The sequence below is a fragment of the Ambystoma mexicanum genome, chromosome 9 (assembly GCF_040938575.1).
Source record: "Ambystoma mexicanum isolate Mex_15411 chromosome 9, UKY_AmexF1_1, whole genome shotgun sequence".
NCBI classification, from domain to species: Eukaryota; Metazoa; Chordata; class Amphibia; order Caudata; family Ambystomatidae; genus Ambystoma; species Ambystoma mexicanum.
Window position 1 is genome coordinate 15875143 of NC_090931.1, and position 26092 is coordinate 15901234.

The following is a 26092-nucleotide window of genomic DNA, read 5'->3' on the forward strand; positions in this document are numbered from 1 at the left end:
ACCCCGGCCCAGAGAACCACTGGGAAATCTCCAGAGTCCTTTGTCTGGGGCAAGACCTGTGCACAGTGCCCGGCATGCAGTGACAAGTTGCATCATAGCTAATGACGTCACGGGCCGTGACGTGGGTCGTTGATACTTGGCGGAATCCTGGGACGTCAGTGGCCATGACTGAGGCCAGAGTGGCGGGCATTTAATCCAGTGTAATGCCCTGCCTGCCGCATCTGTTGCGCACTCTTAATGTCAGCTGCCCTCGGCTCAGGAATAATGGATGCGGTCACTCGAGGCCCCGGAATCGGTAACCAAAACGGGCTGTAACACAAGAACACACGACAAAGGGCATCGTTTCAGGGAACGAGCTGCGCGCGGCCAAGAATACGCGGAAGGCCCCGCCATTGTGCCCTGCGCAGAAGCCTCCAAGGCCGCCTTCCCCCGCCACACGCATCTCACTTTGCTCTTGCGACCTCCAAGAATAGCGCCACACCGGTGCTGGAGACGTTTCAGGGCGGGAGCGTGAATTTAGCGGGAGCGTGCACCGTGCGGCCACTGCACGGCTGCCTTTGGTGGCCATACGCGCTATTTAACGCTCTTCTTCCAAGCTAGTCTTCTTTGGGGGCCAGTGGGCACCATTTCATTCTGGACATTACATCCATGAGTTTTAGGATATTTTCTGGGTGCATAATTTGGAAACTGCTTTGCAATAATGTGTCTGGTCTGATGGTTGGGCCGTCAAGTTTCTGGTTTGAACTTTGTAGGTGTTTGGGCTTTGGGGTGAGTAGCAGGCTACTCAAGGCTCAATTTTCCACCTGAGGGCGAAACTCACCCAGCTATGCTTTTCCAGAATCGAGGCCCCAGAGGGCATGAAGCCCCGCTGTACACAAGCTCCTCGGCCTGTATCTCTCCCCACCCCCCCCCCCCCCCGCCCTCTCCCCCACCCCGGATTAGCTGCCTGTCATGGGTGGGTAAATTCACGTCCCTTTGTGTGACACATTTCGCCTTTAATGGCACGGGAGGGACAAGTTGTGGGTAAGATGCTCTCAGCGTCCATCCACAGCCAGAAGCCTCGTCCATCACAAAGTTCAGGAAAACTGGATGCAGAGGCCGCGCCTTCTCATACATGTATTAACCTTCTTTTCAGCATGTTTATTTTTCACGTTGTGTTTTTTTACTTGAATGACAGGTTTCAATGATTTTCTGTAAAATGACAGCATTAGATGGTGAACGTGTTACACACTTGTCGCCAAGATCTATGTTACCGGTGGCCACATTATATTTTATTTGCATTTTTAAAGCGCTCACACAGCCCAGGGGTATCAAGGCGCTGTTACAGATTTTTTGTTTTTGTTGTCTTAGTTGCGTATTTATAACGTGCTTAAATACTCGGAGGTTTCTAAGCACGGACCTGGGGATCGAACCTGTGTTGCTTCTTGTCGTCTTGCTTCCAAGGCAAGCATGTTGCCACTGAGGGTATTACAATCCCTAAATGACTGATGCAGCCTTCATCCTTCCAAGGTCATCGGATTTAGAATACTGTACCCCGCAGAAGTGGAGGAGCCGACATCAACTTCGAAGAAAAGCGATTATACTAATCCTCCTGCTCCTGCCTTTATTGTTAGTTCGGGAGATCCAGCAGAGGAAGAGAGGCTCTCGTCGTGGAGGAAGGTTCGAGTCACTGCACTGCCCAGGGATGAAGCCAGACGCGGTGATGCCAAAATGGAATAAAAGGTACGCTCCTTTAAATCGTAGTCCGGGTGGACGGGTGCCTGGCTATCTGGTCTCCTAGTGCTGGGCACTGGCGATTCGACCAAGGCAGGTCCTGGAAGGCGATTGGCGAACTGGTTGGCCCCACCAGCTCAAGGGAAGAAGGCTCTTGCAGGTGAAGATCTTCTCTTGTCGTTGGAGAAAAGTGGTGAGGATCTGCAGCAGGGCTTCACCGGTGGTTCAGTCATTGCAGATGTCTTCAGCTTCTCTCCTCTTCGGGTTTCTTAGTTCCAGTGGCGACGTCTTGACCTCCAGTCCTCAGATCCCTGCTTTTATGCAGAAAAACCCCCATTCATACAGCCTAGCTGTCACTCATGCAGTGGGGTGGCTCTCCTGGCGGGATAACCCCCCAGCCTATCGGGGCAGGGTGTGACTTGTGTTGCCTAGGTAACCCCGTCCAGGGTGCCTATTCCCCCTCCCACACATTCTGTCTACCGCAGACTCACTGGTGCCTAAAGGAGGGCTTCTGTCCAGAAGCCCGCCAAAAGGACAAACAAAGGGCCCGACCTCGTTTAGGATTACAGAGAGCAACACGAGAAAGAAATATTATTAAAGATCTGGGGAAAAAAAAAACACTGGAGTAAAGTTAATATTAAGATAACCCGGCGGTATGTTAGAGGCTGTCAGTAAAAGTGGTAGACTCGAATAATGGGAAAATCCCATAGGAAAATATTCACAGTCGAATATTTCTGGTAGTAACCACTGCCACCAGCCAGAAACTTTGGAGAGAGGGACTGGACAGTACCCTCTCGAAATTAAACACCAGGGAAAAACTATTAACCCTTCCCAGTACCTCCATAGTAAGATGGGTTGTACTGGTTTTGTTCATAACTATATGCTAGCAAAGTCAATGGTAACTTTGCATGCCCTGGGAGACAGTAGTCAGTCCCAGGGTATGGAGTCTATACTGGGGGGTCACTATGACACACCTGTGTTACTGCACTGAGGGTGCTGTGTAACACACATGTAAAAAGATGATACCTATGAGGGTGAGAAAAACCCCATAGACCATAAGCACAAAAATAGCCTAAAACACATATCAGCAACATGTCTAAAAGTGGAAAAAAGAGTCTCTCTCTTAGCAGGAGAAAAAAATAAACGCTTCAAATCCAGCAAAGCTGTTGGGGGACTCTATAGGTAAGGGTAATTAGCCTTTTAAGATAATTCTCCCTAACACTCCCCATGCCCTGTCTCTATTATAATTATTATTACTCCCAAGGCTCTATCTCTATTATAATTATTACTGCTCTCCCAGGAACTGCCTCTATTCTAATTATTATTACTCCTCAGGCCCTGTCTCTATTATAATTATTATCACTCTCCCAGGCGCTGTCTCTATTATACGTATTATTACTCTCCCAGGCCATGTCACTATTATAATTATTATTACTCCCTATGCCCTGTCTTTATTATAATTATTATTACTCCCCAGGCCATGTCTATATTATAAATATTATTACTACTCCCCATGACCTGTCTTTATTATAATTATTATTACTCTCCCAGACCCTGTCGCTATTATAATTATTATTACTTCCCAGGCCCTGTTTCTATTATAATTATTATTACTCCCTATGCCCTGTCTTTATTATAATTATTATTACTCTCCCAGGCCCTGTCTTTATTATAATTATTATTACTCCCCAGGCTATGTCTATATTATAAATATTATTACTACTCCCCATGACCTGTCTTTATTATAATTATTATTACTCTCCCAGGCCCTGTCGCTATTATAATTATTATCACTCTCCCAGGCGCTGTCTCTATTATACGTATTATTACTCTCCCAGGCCCTGCCTCTATTATACGTATTATTACTCTCCCAGGCCATGTCACTATTATAATTATTATTACTCCCTATGCCCTGTCTTTATTATAATTATTATTACTCCCCAGGCCATGTCTATATTATAAATATTATTACCACTCCCCATGACCTGTCTTTATTATAATTATTATTACTCTCCCAGGCCCTGTCGCTATTATAATTATTATTACTCCCCAGGCCCTGTTTCTATTATAATTATTATTACTCCCTATGCCCTGTCTTTATTATAATTATTATTACTCTCCCAGGCCCTGTCTTTATTATAATTATTATTACTCCCCAGGCCATGTCTATATTATAAATATTATTACTACTCCCCATGACCTGTCTTTATTATAATTATTATTACTCTCCCAGGCCCTGTCGCTATTATAATTATCACTCTCCCAGGCGCTGTCTCTATTATACGTATTATTACTCTCCCAGGCCCTGCCTCTATTATACGTATTATTACTCTCCCAGGCCATGCCACTATTATAATTATTATTACTCCCTATGCCCTGTCTTTATTATAATTATTATTACTCCCCAGGCCATGTCTATATTATAAATATTATTACTACTCCCCATGACCTGTCTTTATTATAATTATTATTACTCTCCCAGGCCCTGTCGCTATTATAATTATTATTACTCCCCAGGCCCTGTTTCTATTATAATTATTATTACTCCCTATGCCCTGTCTTTATTATAATTATTATTACTCTCCCAGGCCCTGTCTTTATTATAATTATTATTACTCCCCAGGCCATGTCTATATTATAAATATTATTACTACTCCCCATGACCTGTCTTTATTATAATTATTATTACTCTCCCAGGCCCTGTCTCTATTATAATTATTATCACTCTCCCAGGCGCTGTCTCTATTATACGTATTATTACTCTCCCAGGCCCTGCCTCTATTATACGTATTATTACTCTCCCAGGCCATGTCACTATTATAATTATTATTACTCCCTATGCCCTGTCTTTATTATAATTATTATTACTCCCCAGGCCATGTCTATATTATAAATATTATTACTACTCCCCATGACCTGTCTTTATTATAATTATTATTACTCTCCCAGGCCATGTCTCTATTATAATTATTATTACTCACCCAGGCCCTGTCTCTATTATAATTATTAATACTCCCCAGGCCAGTCTTTATTGTTGTGGTTGTTATTATTACTATTTATAATAATTGTCCCCCCTTCTTTTTATTTATTATGCCTTTCCCTTCTGCTATTATTATTACTAGTCCTCATGCTTGTTATTACTCCTTAATCCTTCATTGTTATACTTTCTGCAGGCCCCAACTCTATTGTTGCTATTATTATTATTATTATTATTATTATTATTAATACCATTATTATTAATGCTAGTAAATGTCCCTCCTCATTTGTTATCATTATTATTACTTCTCCAACACCTTTCTTTATTTTTACTCCCCATGCCTTTGAGGGTACTTTGTCGAGCTTGCTCGTTAGTTCCCCGTGGGGTGACCTGCCTGTGGCCTTTCAGTGTAAGTTGGTGAGCTTGCTTCTTAGTGCCCAGTGGGGTGTCCTGCCTATGGTATTTGAGGGTTAGTTGTCGAGCTTGCTTGTTAGTGCCCGGTGGGGGAACCTGTCTGTGGTCTTTGGGTGCATGTTGGCCAGCTTGCATGTTAGTGGCCCATGGGGTGACTTGCTGGTGGTCTTTGACGGTAAGATGTCGAGCTTGCTTGTTAGTGCCCCGGGGGTGGTCCTGGTTGTGATCTTTGAGGGTAAGCTGGTGAGCTTGCTTGTTAGTGTCCCGTGGGGGGACCTGCCTATGGTCTTGAAGGGTAAGCTGGCGAGCTTGCTTGTTAGTGCCCCGGGGGTGGTCCTGCCTGTGGTCTTTGAGGGTACGTTGGCGAGCTTGCATGTTAGTGCCCCGTGGAGTGACCTGCCTGTGGTCTTTGAGGTTAAGCTGGTGAGCTTGCTTGTTAGTGCCCCGTGGGGGGACCTGCCTGTGGTCTTTGAGGGTAAGCTGGTGAGCTTGCTTGTTAGTGCCCCGTGGGGGGACCTGCCTGTGGTCTTTGAGGGCAAGCTGGCGAGCTTGCTTGTTAGTGCCCCGTGGGGGGACCTGCCTGTGGTCTTTGAGGGTAAGCTGGCGAGCTTGCTTGTTAGTGCCCCGTGGGGGGACCTGCCTGTGGTCTTTGAGGGTAAGCTGGTGAGCTTGCTTGTTAGTGCCCCGTGGGGGGAACCTGCCTGTGGTCTTTGAGGGTAAGCTGGCGAGCTTGCTTGTTAGTGCCCCGGGGGTGGTCCTGCCTGGGGTCTTTGAGGGTAAGCTGGTGAGCTTGCTTGTTAGTGCCCCGTGGGGGGACCTGCCTGTGGTCTTTGAGGGTAAGCTGGTGAGCTTGCTTGTTAGTGCCCCGTGGGGTGACCTGCCTGTGGCCTTTCAGTGTAAGTTGGTGAGCTTGCTTCTTAGTGCCCAGTGGGGTGTCCTGCCTATGGTATTTGAGGGTTAGTTGTCGAGCTTGCTTGTTAGTGCCCGGTGGGGAAACCTGTCTGTGGTCTTTGGGTGCATGTTGGCCAGCTTGCATGTTAGTGGCCCATGGGGTGACTTGCTGGTGGTCTTTGACGGTAAGATGTCGAGCTTGCTTGTTAGTGCCCCGGGGGTGGTCCTGCCTGTGATCTTTGAGGGTAAGCTGGTGAGCTTGCTTGTTAGTGTCCCGTGGGGGGACCTGCCTATGGTCTTGAAGGGTAAGCTGGCGAGCTTGCTTGTTAGAGCCCCGGGGGTGGTCCTGCCTGTGGTCTTTGAGGGTACGTTGGCGAGCTTGCATGTTAGTGGCCCGTGGAGTGACCTGCCTGTGGTCTTTGAGGGTAAGCTGGCGAGCTTGCTTGTTAGTGCCCCGTGGGGGGACCTGCCTGTGGTCTTTGAGGTTAAGCTGGTGAGCTTGCTTGTTAGTGCCCCGTGGGGGGACCTGCCTGTGGTCTTTGAGGGTAAGCTGGCGAGCTTGCTTGTTAGTGCCCCGTGGGGGGACCTGCCTGTGGTCTTTGAGGGTAAGCTGGTGAGCTTGCTTGTTAGTGCCCCGTGGGGGGAACCTGCCTGTGGTCTTTGAGGGTAAGCTGGCAAGCTTGCTTGTTAGTGCCCCGGGGGTGGTCCTGCCTGGGGTCTTTGAGGGTAAGCTGGCGAGCTTGCTTGTTAGTGCCCCGTGGGGGGACCTGCCTGTGGTCTTTGAGGGCAAGCTGGCGAGCTTGCTTGTTAGTGCCCTGTGGGGGGACCTGCCTGTGGTCTTTGAGGGTAAGCTGGTGAGCTTGCTTGTTAGTGCCCCGTGGGGGGACCTGCCTGTGGTCTTTGAGGGTAAGCTGGTGAGCTTGCTTGTTAGTGCCCCGTGGGGGGAACCTGCCTGTGGTCTTTGAGGGTAAGCTGGCGAGCTTGTTTGTTAGTGCCCCGGGGGTGGTCCTGCCTGGGGTCTTTGAGGGTAAGCTGGCGAGCTTGCTTGTTAGTGCCCCGTGGGGGGACCTGCCTGTGGTCTTTGAGGATAAGCTGGCGAGCTTGCTTGTTAGTGCCCCGTGGGGGGAACCTGCCTGTGGTCTTTGAGGGTAAGCTGGCGAGCTTGCTTGTTAGTGCCCCGGGGGTGGTCCTGCCTGTGGTCTTTGAGGGTACGTTGGCGAGCTTGCATGTTAGTGGCCCGTGGAGTGACCTGCCTTTGGTCTTTGAGGGTAAGCTGTTGAGATTGCTTGTTAGTGCCCCATGGGGGGACCTGCCTGTGGTCTTGAAGGGTAAGCTGGCGAGCTTGCTTGCTAGTGCCCCGGGGGTGGTCCTGCCTGTGGTCTTTGAGGGTACGTTGGCGAGCTTGCATGTTAGTGGCCCGTGGAGTGACCTGCCTGTTGTCTTTGAGGGTAAGCTGGCGAGATTGCTTGTTAGTGCCCCGTGGGGGGATCTGCCTGTGGTCTTTGAGGGTAAGCTGGCGAGGTTGCTTGTTAGTGCCCCGGGGGTGGTCCTGCCTGTGGTCTTTGAGGGTACGTTGGTAAGCTTGCATGTTAGTGGCCCGTGGAGTGACCTGCCTGTGGTCTTTGAGGGTAAGCTGTTGAGATTGCTTGTTAGTGCCCTGTGGGGGGACCTGCCTGTGGTCTTTGAGGGTAAGCTGGCGAGCTTGCTTGTTAGTGCCCCGGGGGTGGTCCTGCCTGTGGTCTTTGAAGGTACGTTGGCGAGCTTAAATGTTAGTGGCCCGTGGAGTGACCTGCCTGTGGTCTTTGAGGGTAAACTGGTGAGCTTGCTTGTTAGTGCCCCGTGGGGGGAACCTGCCTGTGGTCTTTGAGGGTAAGCTGGCGAGCTTGCTTGTTAGTGCCCCGGGGGTGGTCCTGCCTGTGGCCCTGGAGACTGAATGAGTCAGCCGGTGAGTGTGTGGGCTCAACCATCTTCTGCAAACCTGAAAGTCATGGAGAATTAAGGAATGTTTTTTAGATCATAACAATTCGAAGGATCCCCGAGATCCCCTGTGCCCCGTGCAGGTCCGTGTGCTCTGGTGTGTGCTCTGGTGTGTGCTCTGGTGCACCGTCCGTTTGCATGTCCTTGGAAATGTTATTTCACATTCTGTGTTTTTTGTAATAATGGCCTCTTGTAAATGAGAAGCTACTGTTTCGTTGTTAGTTTTTCTGTATAATTCGGTGCACGTGGCGTGGGGGCGTGAAATCCGGCCTTTCTTGGTCTGTCTTCATGGGGGGCGTGTATCTGGGGTCTGTCATATAATATAATAACAACATGCAGCGCAGAGTCATTAACGCGCAGCCCCTTCTGCTTTTTCTCCATTTTAGACAGAAAGCTCTGGCCTCCACCGGGGGAAGAAGCGTACAGGCCGCCTGTGACTGGTAAGTCCCCACAGCACTACGCCGCCTCTGACCTTTTACATATGACGCCCCACAGCACTAGCCCAAGTTCCCCCCTGAAACGCCGCCTCTGACCTTTCACATGACGCCTTTCAGGGCGCCGCCTGCCCAGAACCTGAAGAGTTGGCACTGCCACTGGGCCTGTTGGTTGAGCGGGTGTCATCCAGTTTTATAGATGTACCCGGTCGAGTGGCCGGTGTGGGGAAGCCCCACACACTGGCTTAGGATGGGGTCCTGAGCGATATCCTTCTTGCATGCGTTAAACTCATTTCTTCACACGTCAAGCTAACTTGTGTAAGGTGTGTTATGCTCATTGTGTTGTAGTGCAAACTGTTCTCCTTGCATTATACTGGTTCTCTTGAAGCTGGACTATGGAAATGTTCTCCTCACTGGACTCCCCAACATCACCCTTGCCCCCCTGCAAGCAAAATGCAGCAGCTGGACTCATCCTCCACCCACACATGCACCCCTCCCCCCACCACCCCCGCTCTCGCCCAGATCACTGGCTCCCCATACCCCAGAGAATTTCTTTCAAAGGACTCTGCACTGAAATCACAGCCACCCACCTCAAAGCTTCATCTTACCCTCGTGACAAACTCACACCCATCACACATTCCACTCTGCAAATGCACGTGCACACAAGTGCAAGCATTTACACACTGGGCACCCAGGCACGGCGCACCCTACCTCTCCACATGTGCAGTACATTCACAGCCACCCACCCAGGGCTATCAGAAGATGTGGTGAGGCCCGGGGCAAAACATTTGGTGAGGCCCCCTTACAATTTTTTGCACTCGGCCAGCGGCGGCACCTCCGCAAACAGGAGACTCGAGAAATCTGCCCTTGAGTTTGTGTGCAGGATCCCAAATATGGTTTATTACTACAACCCCAAATCAACTACAGCAAAGTTAGGTTTCTCTACTGAAGAAAGGTTCATGCCAGACTCACTTTTGTATCATAGGCATAAAGATATATAGGATGGCATGAGCTCTCCACTCCGCCACCTCCAACTCTCTGAGGGTCAGTCACTATTCCAAGCAAAGAGTTGAGGGCAGATCTCATTCTTTGGCTGGGGCCTCCCTCTGAAAACAGCCTCCCTGCCTCTCTGAAACTTGAGCAGAACCATCTCTGGTTCCGGAAGCAACGCAAGACCTCTTTGCTTCTACCTTCTCTCTTCCTCTCCCCTGCTGATCACCTGCCTGATCCATGCACTCGATGTAATAGATACCTAAGGGTATCAAATTAACGCAAACCTACGTGGCACAGTATGGTAATTCAGTTTGAGGAAGCACAGACAAGGACTATTTTACTGGCCCTATCTGTCTAATAAATCACAGACATCCTCAATTCAACAATGCCACTTGCCCTAAATTCTGAAAATCATTGTTCAAGACCGAAAACACATCCCAGTGTCCTGTTGCAATCCTGCACTGCCGCTTGGCTCCCCTGCACTTGTGGTCTGTATCTGTAACCCTACAGTCCCTCTCTTGCACTTATTCTCCACCCGTTGGCTGCACTTATGAGTGCCTACACTTGCCACCCGTTGGCTGCACTCTTGTTTCTCCTTTGTTCCTGCACTTCTGCATCCTACCCCACCCTCGGCACTTCTCCCCTCCCCCCTTCCCTGCTCTTGTGCGATCTGAATGACACAAGGCCTAGTAAGATCTGTGTTTTGTCCTACTCTTTTGTTTCCCCCTTCTTGCCTTGTCGCGCCTAGAAACACTTGTGTACAGGCATGTTATAAATGCCATATCATATCATTAAATAGCACCCTGCCCCTGTGTGCGCATTAAACACACATCATACACAGTGACAGGTGATGTACAGTGGAGGCTGGTACATTTATTTCTGAACTTAAGAGGCTTAAATGTTTGTGCCAATTGGCAGGATCGACAGAGCACAGTGAGGGAGCCCAAACCAAACAAGGGTTGCTTGAGGGGGAGGTTTCTCACTCCCCAGAAAATGTTTGAAACAATGGGTTAAAATTATACATTTTACAGCACTTTCTTTGCAAAATTGGGTAGAAATCCATACATTGCCGAGGTTTCAAACTCTTCCCCAGAGACCGCAAAGAACATGCACACTCTGGGATTCCGGGGTCGGTGTCTAGGCAGGTGGTCCGGACAAAGGGGGAGAAGGATGTGAGAGGATGGAGAGTAAGATGTAATAGGACAGAGACAAAGGGGAGAGGAGGATGTGGGGGAAGGGAGACAAAAGAAGGAGAGGAGGATGTAAGAGGAAACAGACAAAGGGGAGAGGAGGATGTGAGAGGAGGGAGACAAAGGGGTGGACGGAATAAAACAAAGACAAAGGGGAGAGGAGGATGTGAGAGGAGAGAGACAAAGGGGAGAGAAGGATGTGAGAGGACAGAGACAAAGGGGAGAGGAAGATGTGAGAGAAGAGACAAAGGGAGGAGAGGAGGATGAGAGAGGAGAGAGACAAATGGGAGAGGAGGATGTGAGAGGAGAGACAAAGGGAGGAGAGGAGGATGTAAGAGGGTGGAGAGGAGGATGTGAGAGGAAAGAAACAAAGGGGAGAGAAGAATGCGGGAGGAGGGAGACAAAGGGGAGAGGAACATGTAATAGGGCAGAGACAAACGGGAGAGGAGGATGTAATAGGACAGAGACAAAGGGGAGAGGAGGGAGACAAAGGGGAAAGTAGGGCGGGAGAGGTGGATGTAATAGGACAGAGACAAAGGGGAGAGGAGGATGTGAGAGAGGGACAACGGGGAGAGGAGGATGTGAGAGGAAAGAAACAAAGGGGAGAGAAGGACGTGGGAGGAGGGAGACAAAGGGGGGAGAAGGATGTGAGAGAAGGGAGACAAAAGGGAGGGGAGGATGTGAGAGGAGGGAGACAAAGGGGGAAGAGGATGTGGTGTAAACCCAAGTAACAGGTAGAAGAGAACACGGGGGAAAGCAAAGTACCAGAGAGAGCGTAGAGTGACAAAGGGAAGAGGAGGGAGTAAAAAGGGGTGAGCAGAATGTGGAACAATTCAAAATAACAGTGAAGGATTGAGACACCGGGGTGAGCAGGATGCAGGAGAAAGCCAAGTAACAGGGAGAGGAGAGAGACACAGGGACGGGGATGTGGAGAAAGCCCACCTGGAGTGGAGGGAGACCGAGGAATGAGCATGACATGGGAGAACACAAAGAAACGGAGATGAAAGTGAAAAAGGAGACTTGGGGTGGGTGACATTAGATGCACAGGCAGAGGAGAGACCAAGGAGAGCGCAGGGCGCAGAGGAAATCAAACGGGAGGAGAGACACAGGGCATGTTGTCTGACAGGAGAGAACTCCTCTCATATCAGTCAGCGTGTTCAATCACACTGAGCAACGTGAACACGCCGACTGACAGGAGAGGAGCCCTCTCGTGTCATTCAGCATGTCTACATTGTCAGCAGAATAACGAGAGGCAGCAGAGCTCACTTCTGAGCCCTGCTGTCTCCCATCATTTTGCTGTTTGTTGCAGAGCCAAACGGCTTTGCAACAAACAGCAAAATGATTGCGGGGGCAGAGAGGAGACAGCACAGTCCCCCGTGTGAATTAAGGACACAGGAGACTGTGCTGCCTTCTCCTTAGGAGAGGGGGCCTCGAGGCCCCCAACAAGCGCGAGGCCCGGGGCAGTTTGCCCTCCCTACACCCCTCTCGTGATGGCCCTGCACCCACCTCAAAGCTCCATCTTACCTTCGTGACAAACTCAAACCCATCACACACGCAAACACCAGACAAGCCCGCCAACACCATCCACACATTCCACTCTGCAAACACACGTGCACACAAACGCAAGCATTTGCACACTGGGCACCCAGGGCACGGCGCACCCTACCTCTGCACATGTGCACTGCATTTTCAGCACCACTTTCAGGAAAAGCCACCTTCCTGTGTTATTTTTCTGAGCTATTATGAACGACAAATGCCCGTTCAGGTCGTGCACTTGATTTTTTGATTCTGCAAAGAAATTGAAGGAAAAATGCATTTTTAACTTTGATATCTTTCTTTATGGTAGCTTCACTTTCCATTGCCTGTTAATAAGTCCCCCTTACTCCCCCACACTCCCCACTTTTTTGTTTGAGCTATTAGGCGTCACTGAAGCACCATCTATAAACCACTATTGCATTATGACTTATGACTTATGAGTGTTTATTTATATAGCGCCTATACACAATGTGTTTCAAAGCGCTTCAAGGCAAGGGAGGGAACAAGAGAAATTCCAACCGCATTCTTACAGGCCGTGAACAGTAAGGATGTGAAATTAACTATCGTACTCGGCCTGACGACTTTTCAGACATTGCAAGAGCAAAGACATAGATAAGGAAGGGAGGGGGAGAGTGGGAAGGACATGGAAACAGACAGGCGACTACCGTACTAGGCCTGACGACATTTCTGGTAGAGCCGGAGAAAAACAAGAGGTGAGGGAGAGGGGTGCAGAAAGGTAGGGGAGGAACAAAACAAGCGACTATCATACTAGGCCTGACGACATTTCAGATAGTGCTGGAGGGCTGTGGGGAGGAAAAAAACAGTAATGGGAGGGTGGAGGAAACAAACGAGGTTGCTATCATATTAGGTCCAGGGACAATTCTGATAGAGTAAGTGCATAGAAGAAAGTAAGGGGAGGAGATAGGAAAATGGAGAAGGGAAAGGAGGAGAGAAAAGAGAGTAAGCAGTCAAAAAGAGTGAAGAAGCAAGAGTGGAGAGCGAACACAATTGCAGAATTCATTAGTAACACATAATGTTGCAAGCCAGGATACAAGATGAAGATGGGAACAGCATGATTCAGGGCCACCATGAGTACAAGATGCAAAGGAAGTCCAGCATGAGAGTTGAGAAAGAGTGACGCACCATGAATGAATGAAGTCCATAAAAGTCAAATCCAGCATTGGCCACAAGACAGTGATGGTGAAGGAAGGCACCAGGTGGGCGGGGCTTGCTAAGTGGTAAAAAAGAGCAGCAGGCAGGAAGGTACAAGTTGGGCGGGGCTTAGGCCAGGTGACCTAGATCCACTTGCACCTGCTCCCCATCTGCAAAGTAAAAGAAGCTGGAGGGCTCCTTAAGTAGGGAAACAGAGCGGCAAGCAGGAAGGCACCAGGTGGGCGTGGCTTGCTAAGTGGTGAAAAAGAGCGGCAAGCAGGAAGGCACCTGGTGGGCGGGGCTTGCTAAGTGGTGAAAAAGAGTGGCAGGCAGGAAGGCACCAGGTGGGCGGGGCGTAGGCCAGGGGACCTAGATCCACTTGCACCTGCTCCCCATCTGCAAAGGAAAAGAAGCTGGAGGGCTCCTTAATTAGGGAAACGGAGCGGCTAGCAGGAAGGCACCAGGTGGGCGGGGCTTGCTAAGTGGTGAAAAAGAGCGGCAAGCAGGAAGGCACCAGGTGGGCGGGGCTTGCTAAGTGGTGAAAAAGAGCGGGAAGCAGGAGCAGGAAGCAGGAAGGCACCAGGTGGGCAGGGCTTGCTAAGTGGTGAAAAAGAGCGGCAAGCAGGAAGGCACCAGGTGGGCGGGGCTTGCTAAGTGGTGAAAAAGAGTGGCAGGCAGGAAGGCACCAGGTGGGCGGGGCTTAGGCCAGGGGACCTAGATCCACTTGCACCTGCTCCCCATCTGCAAAGGAAAAGAAGCTGGAGGGCTCCTTAAGTAGGGAAACAAAGCGGCAAGCAGGAAGGCACCAGGTGGGCGTGGCTTGCTTACTGGGGAAAAAGAGCGTGAAGCAGGAAGGCACCAGGTTGGCGGGGCTTGCTAAGTGGTGAAAAAGAGCGGGAAGCAGGAGCAGGAAGCAGGAAGGCACCAGGTGGGCGGGGCTTGCTAAGTGGTGAAAAAGAGCGGCAAGCAGGAAGGCACCAGGTGGGCGTGGCTTGCTAAGTGGTGAAAACTAGCGGGAAGCAGGAAGGCACCAGGTGGGCATGGCTTGCTAAGTGGTGAAAACTAGCGGCAAGCAGGACGGCACCAGGTGGGCGGGGCTTGCTAAGTGGTGAAAAAGAGCGGCAAGCAGGACGGCACCAGGTGGGCGGGGCTTGCTAAGTGGTGAAAAAGAGCGGGAAGCAGGAGCAGGAAGCAGGAAGGCACAAGGTGGGCAGGGCTTGCTAAGTGGTGAAAAAGAGCGGCAAGCAGGAAGGCACCAGGTGGGCGGGTCTTGCTAAGTGGTGAAAAAGAGTGGCAGGCAGGAAGGCACCAGGTGGGCGGGGCTTAGGCCAGGGGACCTAGATCCACTTGCACCTGCTCCCCATCTGCAAAGGAAAAGAAGCTGGAGGGCTCCTTAAGTAGGGAAACAGAGCAGCAAGCAGGAAGGCACCAGGTGGGCGGGGCTTGCTAAGTGGGGAAAAAGAGCGGGAAGCAGGAAGGCACCAGGTGGGCGGGGCTTGCTAAGTGGTGAAAAAGAGCGGCAGGCAGGAAGGCACCAGGTGGGCGGGGCTTAGGCCAGGTGACCTAGATCCACTTGCACCTGCTCCCCATCTGGGCACAGATAGTGAAAAATGGCGTATGAGGAGGGACACAACGCTTGTAGGTGTGTGTGGTTATTAACCCACCCATAGACTGCCCAGGGCCTTGCTGATCCCTAGCGCCATTCCCCTCCACTTCCTGCCCCTCCCCGCCTAAAAAAACAACTTTCTGGGATCGATTTGGGCTAGCTTTATCAAGCCTTACCATCAGACCTTTTGCTCCAAGTGCCTGTTAGTGTTTCTTCAAAAAAGTGTTCTGAGAATGAAACGCACTACTGTTGTAATAAAAATGTCTCAACCAGATCTGCCTCCAGGCACTCTATTTATAACTGTGTCCTTTACTGACGTCCTGTTAAAAACGAATATTGGCAAAGCAAACAGTTATGGCTTGTATATAAGTAGTATGCATTTGCGATGCCCAGGTACTTGCACTATTTTGCAGCTGCTGCCATTCATGGTCAGTTATTATCCTACAGCACTGTCTGGCAAGTGTCTTTCCCATGCCTATACAATAGCCAAAACTGTTGGCATTGTCAATCCAAGAGTGCTTGCCCAAGGAGTTACAAGTAGGAGGGCCCTGATTGCTCATAGAGCACTGCCCCAGACTCTGAGAATAAGCGTGGAGACCACAGTACACAGAGGAACTGATTGGTGGGTGGAAAAATGTGTCTAAAAGTCTGAATGTATTCTTATTAAAAAGGTCAGCATATGATTTCGAGTACGCTCAGTAGGTACATATAATTGGTCACTCTATTGTCGTAGGTTCCCCGTTGGGCTGCCTAGGCTTAGGGGTATGAACCGCTGCTCCTTAGAGCAGAACATTATTTTCTTTTTAAAGTTGCTGATTGCAAGAGGGAGAATAAGATCAATAGCAGCCAAGCACAGGACAACAAAAGTCTCCTGCATAAAATACTATCAATAAATACATCATTCTTATGGCAATTGATACAATCCCTCCAGAATGTGGATCTGTCCTCTTGTGGATCTGTCCTCGTGGGAATCTGTCCTCGTGGGAATCTGTCCTCGTGGGAATCTGTCCTCGTGGGAACCTGTCCTCGTGGGAACCTGTCCTCGTGGGAACCTGTCCTCGCGGGAACCTGTCCTCGTGGGAATCTGTCCCCGTTGGAATCTGTCCTCATGAGAATCGGTCCTCATGGGAATCTGTCCTGAGTGCTTCTGCTCCTACTGACTGTTAGGATTCATCCTAGGTTAAGGTTGCCCAGATTCAGTGACCCAGGATGCGTGCCCAGGATGTGCCTGCATTTGGGAAAGGGGGGGGCAGTCTAGCCTCCAGATTGTCTTGATTTATAGGGTGGTGGTGCAATCCCAATATGTTACCAGGAAACCTCATCAAAGGCCACTCCATCGCAGTCTAATGTTGCCTCCAATCCACACACGTCATGGAAGGAAAATCACCATCTATAAGCCAACAAGAACACTGGATCCAGCAACGACATTCGCCTAAAACCGAAACGTTACACAAGGAAAAAACGAGGTGGATCAGCATTCGCTTACATAGCCATAAAACTGTGGAACTCCCTCCCCAGAGAAACACGAACACTGGAAGACCACCTAAAATTCTGAAACTTCTAGAAACCTAGATCTTCAACTCCGAATGGGATGAAAATGACTGAACACCACCCGGGCAACATGAAACAAACACACAACAGAGAAGGAGTGGGAAGTAGGCCGGACCAGAGTTGAGGGGAGGGCAGAAGAGAGGCTTCTAACTGGGAAGGTTGGTTGGAGATCTCGAGTGTATCTCATCCCGGTAGAGGGCCAAAGGTGGAAACTGAGCAGGGAGATGTGTCCCACTTAATCGGACCACCAAGAGTGTGAAACTCATCACACATAAAGGAATGTGTCTGAACTCAGAAACCAGGCAGGCCACGGACTGACCACGAGGCACAGGAATCACTCCACTCCTGTAGGAACTCCTGGGGGTGGTAATTGCTGCACACTAGAATGAACAACAGAGGAAGGGTAATGGGTCATATTTAGTCAGTACAGCGGGGGCAGGACATGCACTGCCACTTAGTAAAGGTACTAAAAACACCCCCTCTGAGTACACCTCTCAAGCGGGGAACGAAACGCAACGATACTTCTACAGCACCACAAACCACACGCACTTCACAACAAAACAAACTATATATAACCTCGCCCAACACCACATGACAGCCACCAATCGAAAATCACACCTACGCTCAGTGAACCGTGTCACCTTACTGAAGCTGCCAACAGCACATCACAGCTCGCTTGCTCTTTTTCCCGCTCAGTCCTACTAACATACCCGCCTCCCTTCTTGCATTACAGACCTGCCGGAGTGCCAAAAGAGACCATGCAGGTGGCAACAGTGCGTGGTATAAGAACCTTTAACATCGTATTGCATGAAAATAGCGTAAATAGAAAACCGAATGGTTGAACTGATCGGATTTCAGCTGTACTAAAATTACATACAGCCGAAAATGCCAAACATTTTAACCATTCGGTTTTCATAATAGTGAACAGGGGAAGCAGGGGTTGAGGGGGTGTCCCCTGCACCCTTGTTTGCTATAATAGAATCAGGATTGGCAGGGGTGTCCCCTGCATCAAAAACAAAGTATTGCAACAAAATACATTTAAAAAAGAAAAGGACCCTGCAGCGCCAGTTTCCATCCACAGAAGTGAAGGGAACTGGCCATGCAGGGACTCAGCGGCACACAGAGTAGTGTGCCGCCAAAATGTAAGTAAGTGGGTGGTGAGGAGTGGGGTCTAGAAAGGGGATTCAGCTGTGTGGTGCTTATTTCAAATACGAACATTTAAAATTCGAAATTTTCGTCTTCAAAATAATAGCATCCATCCCTTTAACATAACATTATTTTGTGGGTGGAACTGTCTGCATACAGCCGTAGTTGATTGGTTTTCAGGGAGATACTCTTGATGGGTGTCGAGGGAGGGGGGAAGGCGGAAAGTATGCGGGGAGGAGGAAGCCCAGAACAGAGGCATTTTGATGCCAGGGCTACTTGGGAAAGGAAATGTCCTGGAGTTAGATCTCCATGCCAGCATGCCCTCTAAGGCATAGAAGCCGTGGGTTGCTGATCTCTGCACACCACTGGAACCAGCCTACATACATGGCATTTCATAGAATGTGTGAGAGAACCTGGAAGCGTCTTCAGTGTACATGGCTTGTGTAGTCCCCGCCATGGGAGCGAGTGGAATAAGAACCCAGATCCAGGGATATCTTTTTTCTCTGTGTCTTTTCTTTTCAGGTACTTGCTCAGGGTGGGCCAAAGTAATTAACTGTGAGGATGAAACCCCCCCCCCACAGGAAGTCTGCTGCACTGGCGCTTCCTGTCTGGACACACTCTTGGGTGGCCAGGATGTTTGTCTTCATGGTAGCGTTCAGCTGGCCCTGCCGAAGCATTGTATTGGGACATGTCAGGTATACGGCTCGGGTGTTAGTCCGTCATTCTCTCACAGTGAGCTGCCTGTGAGAAATTGTTTGTGGCGGAAAAGGGGATTGGGGGGAGTTGAGTCCCTAAGTATCCCACCTCGTAGGATGGGGTAAAGGTGTTACAGGGAAGGGGATACCGCGTCTTGCCATCTGGTGGCCCACTTCCACTCCCCGAATACCCCTCATCCAGGTGATCATCCCGAACTGGTCCACCCCCAGTAACTGGATCCAAAAGCGATGGCCGTGTCCTGGCCACCTGGATGACAGATCCCCGGGGGCTAGCGGGTGAGACACCATCAGGTTTCTCACATACCCTTCCCTATGGGATGTAGCCGCAGCTGTTTCACAAGGGAACCGAGAAAGGAAATCCACGTTCCCTTGATGATATGATATGATATGATATGATAGGATATGGCATTTGTAACACGCCTATACACAAGTGTTTCAAGGCGCGACATTTTGATCTTTGCCATTTTTCGGTGCATCACAGTGAAACAGTAGGGTTGGAGGTCTAAAAACCATCACATGACTCAAGGGTTAGAGTCCTTCCATTGGCTCATGCAGACTAGTGGAGAGAGATCCGTGATGAGCGTGAACTTTCTTCCTAGGAGGTAATATCTAAAATGGGTAATGGTCCACTTGATGGCAAGAGCCTCTAATTCCAGTATGGAATATTTTCTTTTCACGTGGGAAGATTTTGCGCCTCGTAAATAAGATTGGATGTTCCGATCCGTTGCAAATTTGTGACAAGACTGCTCCTATCTCTGTAAGGGAGGCGCTTTATTTGCATCCCTCCGCCGTGTTCACTCTTGCCATTTCACAATTCCTCTACTTTCTTCTGATGCAGGATTTACTTCACTTGTGTTTTAAATGGTTTGTTGATCAAAGACATTTGACTGTATGGGGATTTTGCTAGACCCCTGTATGACCAATTTGACCTGTAACTCGCGGCTCCCCTAGAACGTTCTGGTATCAGTAGTTTCATTCAACGCAGGATCAACCAGAGTCTCTCGAGTGAGCACCGATGTGGTGCCGGATGCCTCTGCAGCTGGTCTTCCCATAACAATTTACAGTTCCTTGCACTTTCCTCAATGTGCCACTTTGCAACTTTTCTTCAAAACAGTTCAGTTCTTTATCGGTTCCTTTTTTCGACTCACCGGCTGTGATGAAACGCTAGGCTTTTCACTATATCTGGAGTCAAGGCAGTACCACAGTAGCAGGCATCTCCCTCAATCCTGCTTATAAGCATAGGCACACTCTGTGTACCGTTGACATCTGCTGCAACACACTTGGGCTATTTCTCGCAGTCTTACATTTCCTTCCACTGACATCTTGTAGGTCTGGGTCAGAAATGGCAAGGTTGCTTCTCTCCTTGTCAGCCTCTCACCGCCTTTCCCCACCTCTTGAACTGTGATGCTTTGATAGAGGTCTCATTTTGCGGTATGCCTTGCTCATATTGTACTCTCGTGCTTCACCTTTTATCCCCGAGAGGAAAGGAAATGGCCCTCAGGTGTGTGTGATTCTGCTCAATATCCTGACTTTGCTTGACCCTTGTGTTGGGGCATGTCAGGTAAACAGTCTTCACATTCCTACTTCCTCCATGTTTCTCCTCCTCCTTAATGTCTTACCACCTCATCATTAATCTCTTACTACCTCATCTTTCTGTTTCTCTGCCTCCTCTTTGATCTCTTTTACTACCTCCTCCAGATGTTTCTCCATGTCCTCCATCTCCCTTACTACTTCCTCCTCATGTTTCTCCATGTCCTCCTTAATCTCTCTTACTACCTCCTCCTCATGTTTCTCGTCCTCCTTAATATCTTACCACCTCCTTGTTAAACTCTTACTACCTCATCTTTCTGTTTCTCTGCCTCCTCCTTAATCTCTCTTACTACCTCCTCCTCCTGTTTCTCCTCCTCCTTAATCTCTTACCACCTCCTTCTTAATCTCTTACTATCTCATCTTTCTGTTTCTCTACCTCCTCCTTAATCTCTCACTACCTCCTCCTCCTGTTTCTCCTCCTCCTTAATCTCTTACCACCTCCTTATTAATCTCTTACTACCTCCTCTTTCTGTTTCTCTTCCTCCTCCTTAATCTCTTACCACCTCCTTCTTAATCTCTTACTATCTCATCTTTCTGTTTCTCTACCTCCTCCTTAATCTCTCACTACCTCCTCCTCCTGTTTCTCCTCCTCCTTTATCTCTTACAACCTCCTCATTAATCTCTTACTATCTCATCTTTCTGTTTTTCTGCTTCCTCCTTAATCTCTTTTACTACCTCGTCTTGATGTTTCTCTGCCCCCTCCATCTCACGTATTACCTCCTCCTGTTGTTTCTCTACCTCCTCCTTAATCTCTTACCACCCCCTACTATATGGAAAACAGGATTGTGGGTTAGGGATGACAGGGAAATATCTTGCAACACCCGATTCTTCTTACACCCCTGGGTTTAAGGCCCTTTAGGAACATGCATATGTAATGAATGGGATCACACAGATAAATTCTGAGTCCAAATAACCGAACCAATTCAGGAAGATGGCAAAGTACTGTTTATTAACAATGATCTAAAACCGTTAGTTACAACAAACATCAACGGACGTACGCTCGATTTCTCTCAGCGATTTTCACACAAAATATAGCTTTTATATCAAAATTACATCAGAGGTGACATCATACTATGTGGCAATAATGAAAAACCTACTACGGTTGGCTTAAGGGAAACATCTAAGAATACTTTCTATAGGAACTAGGATTGTGATTGGCTGCCCACTATCAGGTGGACAACATATGCCTACCTCTAAATCATGTCATCTTCAGGATCATTAAATACATAGTTTCTCATTGGTTTTCAAACTATAAGGTCTTTTGCAATATGGACTACTATAATTGGTTAGCATGCTTGTGCAATGTCTGGAACATTCGGTTCACTTAGCAGCACGTAAGCCCAGACCCAGGTGCAAGGAGGTGGGGCATGACACTACCTCCCCACCCAATTAACCCAGCATCTCTCATCGCCCAAGCCTTCTGCCATGAAGATTGTCTTTGAACTTGGCCTTGCAAATTATCCTTTTCTTTTAGAATACATCGAAGTGAGAGCACTCGCTATCGTGTTCTGGGACTTCAAGTTCAAACTTTATTTTCATCCTTGGTTCACGTTGCAGGAGACCACAATTTGGTCAATTTTGCAGGTTTTAATTACTCTAAATGAATTAAACTTGGCACTCTTGGTGTTCTTTCTTTGCACCTCAACAAGGCATGATTCATCCTTGGAACGTTTGCCATTTCCAGAATAGATGTCTGGCCTTGGCTGCTTTAGTCTTGACTCCAGGCCAGACAACCTCGCCATGCAGCTCTGCAATTCAGCTTATTCCTGCTGCGGCACAGCTTTCCCTTCCCGCTTCAAGGGTCCTGGCTTACTAAATTCATGATACTGATGTGCAGTTTCCATACAATGGCGGCCTCGCCTGCGTCTATTCACTTCGTATAGCCAGCTTTTATCATGACTTAGTCTACCTTGCGTTTCAGCATCTGCACATTTATTGAACGGTTCATTTTCCGCAGCACTTTGTGCACGTGTGATCGTCTTCCTTGATATTTGAGAGTTCACTCGATTCTTTACTTCGTCATTAGTTTCTTTAGTTTCCATGCATCCTCTTCAGTCAGTCTCCCGAGACGTCATGCATACCTTTTGTGATGCCACTGGCTTCTTTTCTCTGCTCCTTCTTATATTCATTCTGGGAGTTCCTCCCTCAGGTTGTAATCCCTTCTGGGATACATTCGATTGGGTTGTCTCAATGGGTATCTTCTTTTGAACACACGCTGTGGTATTGGCACAACTGATGGTGTCAAACATGGCACAATCTCAGGTCTCCAACATATGGGAGGTAGGGGGCAGGGTTTCCTGCGGAGGCGTGCAGCTGCTCCTCTACACCCCTTAAAAGGCTGGTGTTCTCTGTACACAGTCCTGCTATTACGGGACCAGGCATGTGGGTCATGGATAGATTGGGCCATTTCCTTTGGGTCTGGAGTTTCTCTGGTATTTCTAAAGGAATCCTGTTCCCAGTGAAGTTCCTGTGACTCTCCTCCCCTATGATGTGGAGTAAGTGCAGGTGGCCAGGGGACCCTCCAAATGCTACCACCGGGGCACATCCCCTGAATTGGGTACTGCGAAACGTCAGGTGTAAGCTACAGAAGATCACGTTACACTTCACTACTTTGCAATAACCCAGGATAGGAGTTAGTCAGCACTAGTTTCCATGAAGGCGCTGCTTGAAGGAAGGCTCGCAGGTCAATGTCGCAGCACAAAACAGGCTTCACTAACTCCTTGTTGTGGTTACGCTGTCACAATCAGAAAAAGAAAATGACACCTAAATAGTTTCTTTTAGCACATGGAGATCGTTATTGACAGCCTCTCAGCCAATCACCATGTTTAGAGTGGAGTCAATAACTGTTGGTATTAACTGCATTCTGAACATTCTGTCCTCAGAAGCAGGGACACCACAATGCAATTTCCAGTCACGATTTTTTTCAACATGAGACTTCCTCTCTGGGGGGACCTTTTTTACTGCAACATCCTGTTTAACCAACACAGAGAAAGCTAATACATGGGGAAATGCGTTCACTCTACGATAGAGGAGCCGCTTTACTTTTGCAAAACGCCCAATTCATTCTCACGTTAAACCTGTTCCAGTGGAACCAAGTTGCAATTAAAAGGCTTAACGTAAAAAGACAACCCTGTTATTTAAACACTAGCAAATGAAACCACATTTAAGGTCTAGCACTCTTGGTCTTAGTCACTTTACTCACACATAAAGTAACAATTTTACTTGACAACCAAATCTCCAAAACGTGTTTTGCTACTGCCACTACCTGGGGTCATTATCGCTTGGGATAATGACCCTTCCCCAATGTATGGGCCGAGGCATAGACGGGTGATTATCCCAGGGCTATCTTATTACACCAGAAACCATTGTTTATTTATTTATTCTATTGGTGTCACAGGATGGAAATGATTCCATTTCGCTCTTGTGGAATCAGGGTGTGTTTTTAAACCCCACTATTGTCACTGGGGGGGGGGGGGGTGGAAGCTGCTGGCATTGAAACAGTGCTGGCGAGTTTAAGCATTGCACTGGCTGGTCTCTCATGACGTGTCTGCGTCTACTATCAATTACTTGTTTTTCATTAAGCAGCTGTCTGAAGTTGGTTGGCTGTGTTAAAGATGTTATGACCTAGTTCACTTTCTGTGTTTTGAGGAATGGTGACCGTGTGTTGAATAAGCAGGAGGATGACTGTTACTCATTCGATTTTATAGGTAACCTAGCCACTGTCGGACACAAGGGTGGGTTTTTAGCTCATTTTTAAATTAAGTGTCGTGTACATTGAATATTCGTGACCTAGAACCATGAATGATTTTCAGAAATAGGCGGCTGCATCTTAGTCACTGAGACAGCAGACCCCAGCAAACATACCTCATACAGACATGAGTCAAGCATTTAACATTTCCCCTCGCACCTGGAAAGAAAAGGTTCCCTACTCCTCCTTCGCTCGCTGGATCTGGTTGGGCTTTCACTAGCTGGCAACATCTCGCTCACTTTGCTTCGTCCACCTATAAGATCTCAGGCTCTTCATGCGGTGCTCACAGTCCACCTGTAAGATGCCAGAGCTGGTGGTGGCTCCAAGTCTTCATGCGGTGGTCACAGTCCTCCTGTAAGATCTCAGAGCTGGTGGTGGGTCCAAGTCTTGATGCGGTGGTCGCAGTCCACCTGTAAGATCTCAGGGCTGGTGGTGGGTCCAAGTCTTCATGCGGTGGTCACAGTCCACCTGTAAGATCTCAAAGCTGGTGGTGGGTCCAAGTCTTCATGGATGATCACAGTCCACCTGTAAGATGTCAGAGCTGGTGGTGGCTCCAAGTCTTCATGCAGTGGTCACAGTACACCTGTAAGATCTCAGGGCTGGTGGTGGCTCCAAGTCTTCATGCAGTGGTCACAGTCCACCTGCAAGATCTCAAAGCTGGTGGTGGGTCCAAGTCTTCATGGATGATCACAGTCCACCTGTAAGATGTCAGAGCTGGTGGTGGCTCCAAGTCTTCATGCAGTGGTCACAGTCCACCTGTAAGATCTCAGGGCTGGTGGTGGCTCCAAGTCTTCATGCAGTGGTCACAGTCCACCTGTAAGATCTCAGAGCTGGTGGTGGGTCCAAGTCTTCATGCAGTGGTCACAGTCCACCTGTAAGATCTCAGAGCTGGTGGTGGGTCCAAGTCTGCATGCGGTGGTCACAGTCCACCTGTAAGATCTCAGAGCTGGTGGTGGGTCCAAGTCTGCATGCGGTGGTCACAGTCCACCTGTAAGATCTCAGAGCTGGTGGTGGGTCCAAGTCTTCATGCAGTGGTCACAGTCCACCTGTAAGATGTCAGAGCTGGTGGTGGCTCCAAGTCTTCATGCGGTGGTCACATTCCACCTGTAAGATCTCAGGGCTGGTGGTGGGTCCAAGTCTGCATGCGGTGGTCACAGTCCACCTGTAAGATCTCAGAGCTGGTGGTGGGTCCAAGTCTTCATGCAGTGGTCACAGTCGACCTGTAAGATATCAAAGCTGGGGGTGGGTCCAAGTCTTCATGCGATGGTCACAGTCGACCTGTAAGATCTCAGAGCTGGCGGGGGGGTCCAAGTCTTCATGCGGTGGTCACAGTCCACCTGTAAGATTTCAGGGCTGGTGGTGGGACCAAGTCTTCATGCGGTGGTCACAGTCCACCTGTAAGATCTCAGGGCTGGCGGTGGGTCCAAGTCTTCATGCAGTGGTCACAGTACACCTGTAAGATCTCAGGGCTGGCGGTGGGTCCAAGTCTTCATGCGGTGGTCACAGTACACCTGTAAGATCTCAGGGCTGGCGGTGGGTCCAAGTCTTCATGCGGTGGTCACAGTCCACCTGTAAGATCTCAGAGCTGGTGGTGGGTCCAAGTCTTCATGCGGTGGTCACAGTCCACCTGTAAGATCTCAGGCTGGCGGTGGGTCCAAGTCTTCATGCGGTGGTCACAGTCCACCTGTAAGATCTCAGGGCTGGCGGTGTTTCCAAGTCTTCATGCGGTGGTCACAGTCCACCTGTAAGATCTCAGAGCTGGTGGTGTTTCCAAGTCTTCATGCGGTGGTCACAGTCCACCTGTAAGATCTCAGAGCTGGTGGTGGGTCCAAGTCTTCATGCGGTGGTCACAGTCCACCTGTAAGATCTCAAAGCCGGTGGTGGGTCCAAGTCTTCATGCATTGGTCACAGTCGACCTGTAAGATCTCAGCGCTGGCGGGGGGTCCAAGTCTTCATGCGGTGGTCACAGTCCACCTGTAAGATATCAGGGCTGGCTGGGGGGTCCAAGTCTTTATGCAGTGGTCACAGTCCACCTGTAAGATCTCAGGGCTGGCGGTGGGTCCAAGTCTTCATGCAGTGGTCACAGTCCACCTGTAAGATCTCAGAGCTGGCGGGGGGGTCCAAGTCTTCATGCGGTGGTCACAGTCCACCTGTAAGATTTCAGGGCTGGTGGTGGGACCAAGTCTTCATGCGGTGGTCACAGTCCACCTGTAAGATCTCAGGGCTGGCGGTGGGTCCAAGTCTTCATGCAGTGGTCACAGTACACCTGTAAGATCTCAGGGCTGGCGGTGGGTCCAAGTCTTCATGCGGTGGTCACAGTACACCTGTAAGATCTCAGGGCTGGCGGTGGGTCCAAGTCTTCATGCGGTGGTCACAGTCCACCTGTAAGATCTCAGGGCTGGCGGTGTTTCCAAGTCTTCATGCGGTGGTCACAGTCCACCTGTAAGATCTCAGAGCT

General features: G+C 49.2%; 1 protein-coding gene across 1 annotated transcript in view; it reads left to right on the forward strand.

The window, feature by feature from the left end:
- Positions 1-26092, forward strand: part of UBASH3B (ubiquitin associated and SH3 domain containing B) — a 484216-nt gene that overhangs the window by 250667 nt on the left and 207457 nt on the right. Inside the window, exon 2 of the mRNA XM_069614082.1 lies at positions 8359-8412. Within this exon, the coding sequence (XP_069470183.1) occupies positions 8359-8412 (54 nt within the window). The remainder of the gene's footprint in view (positions 1-8358; positions 8413-26092) is intronic.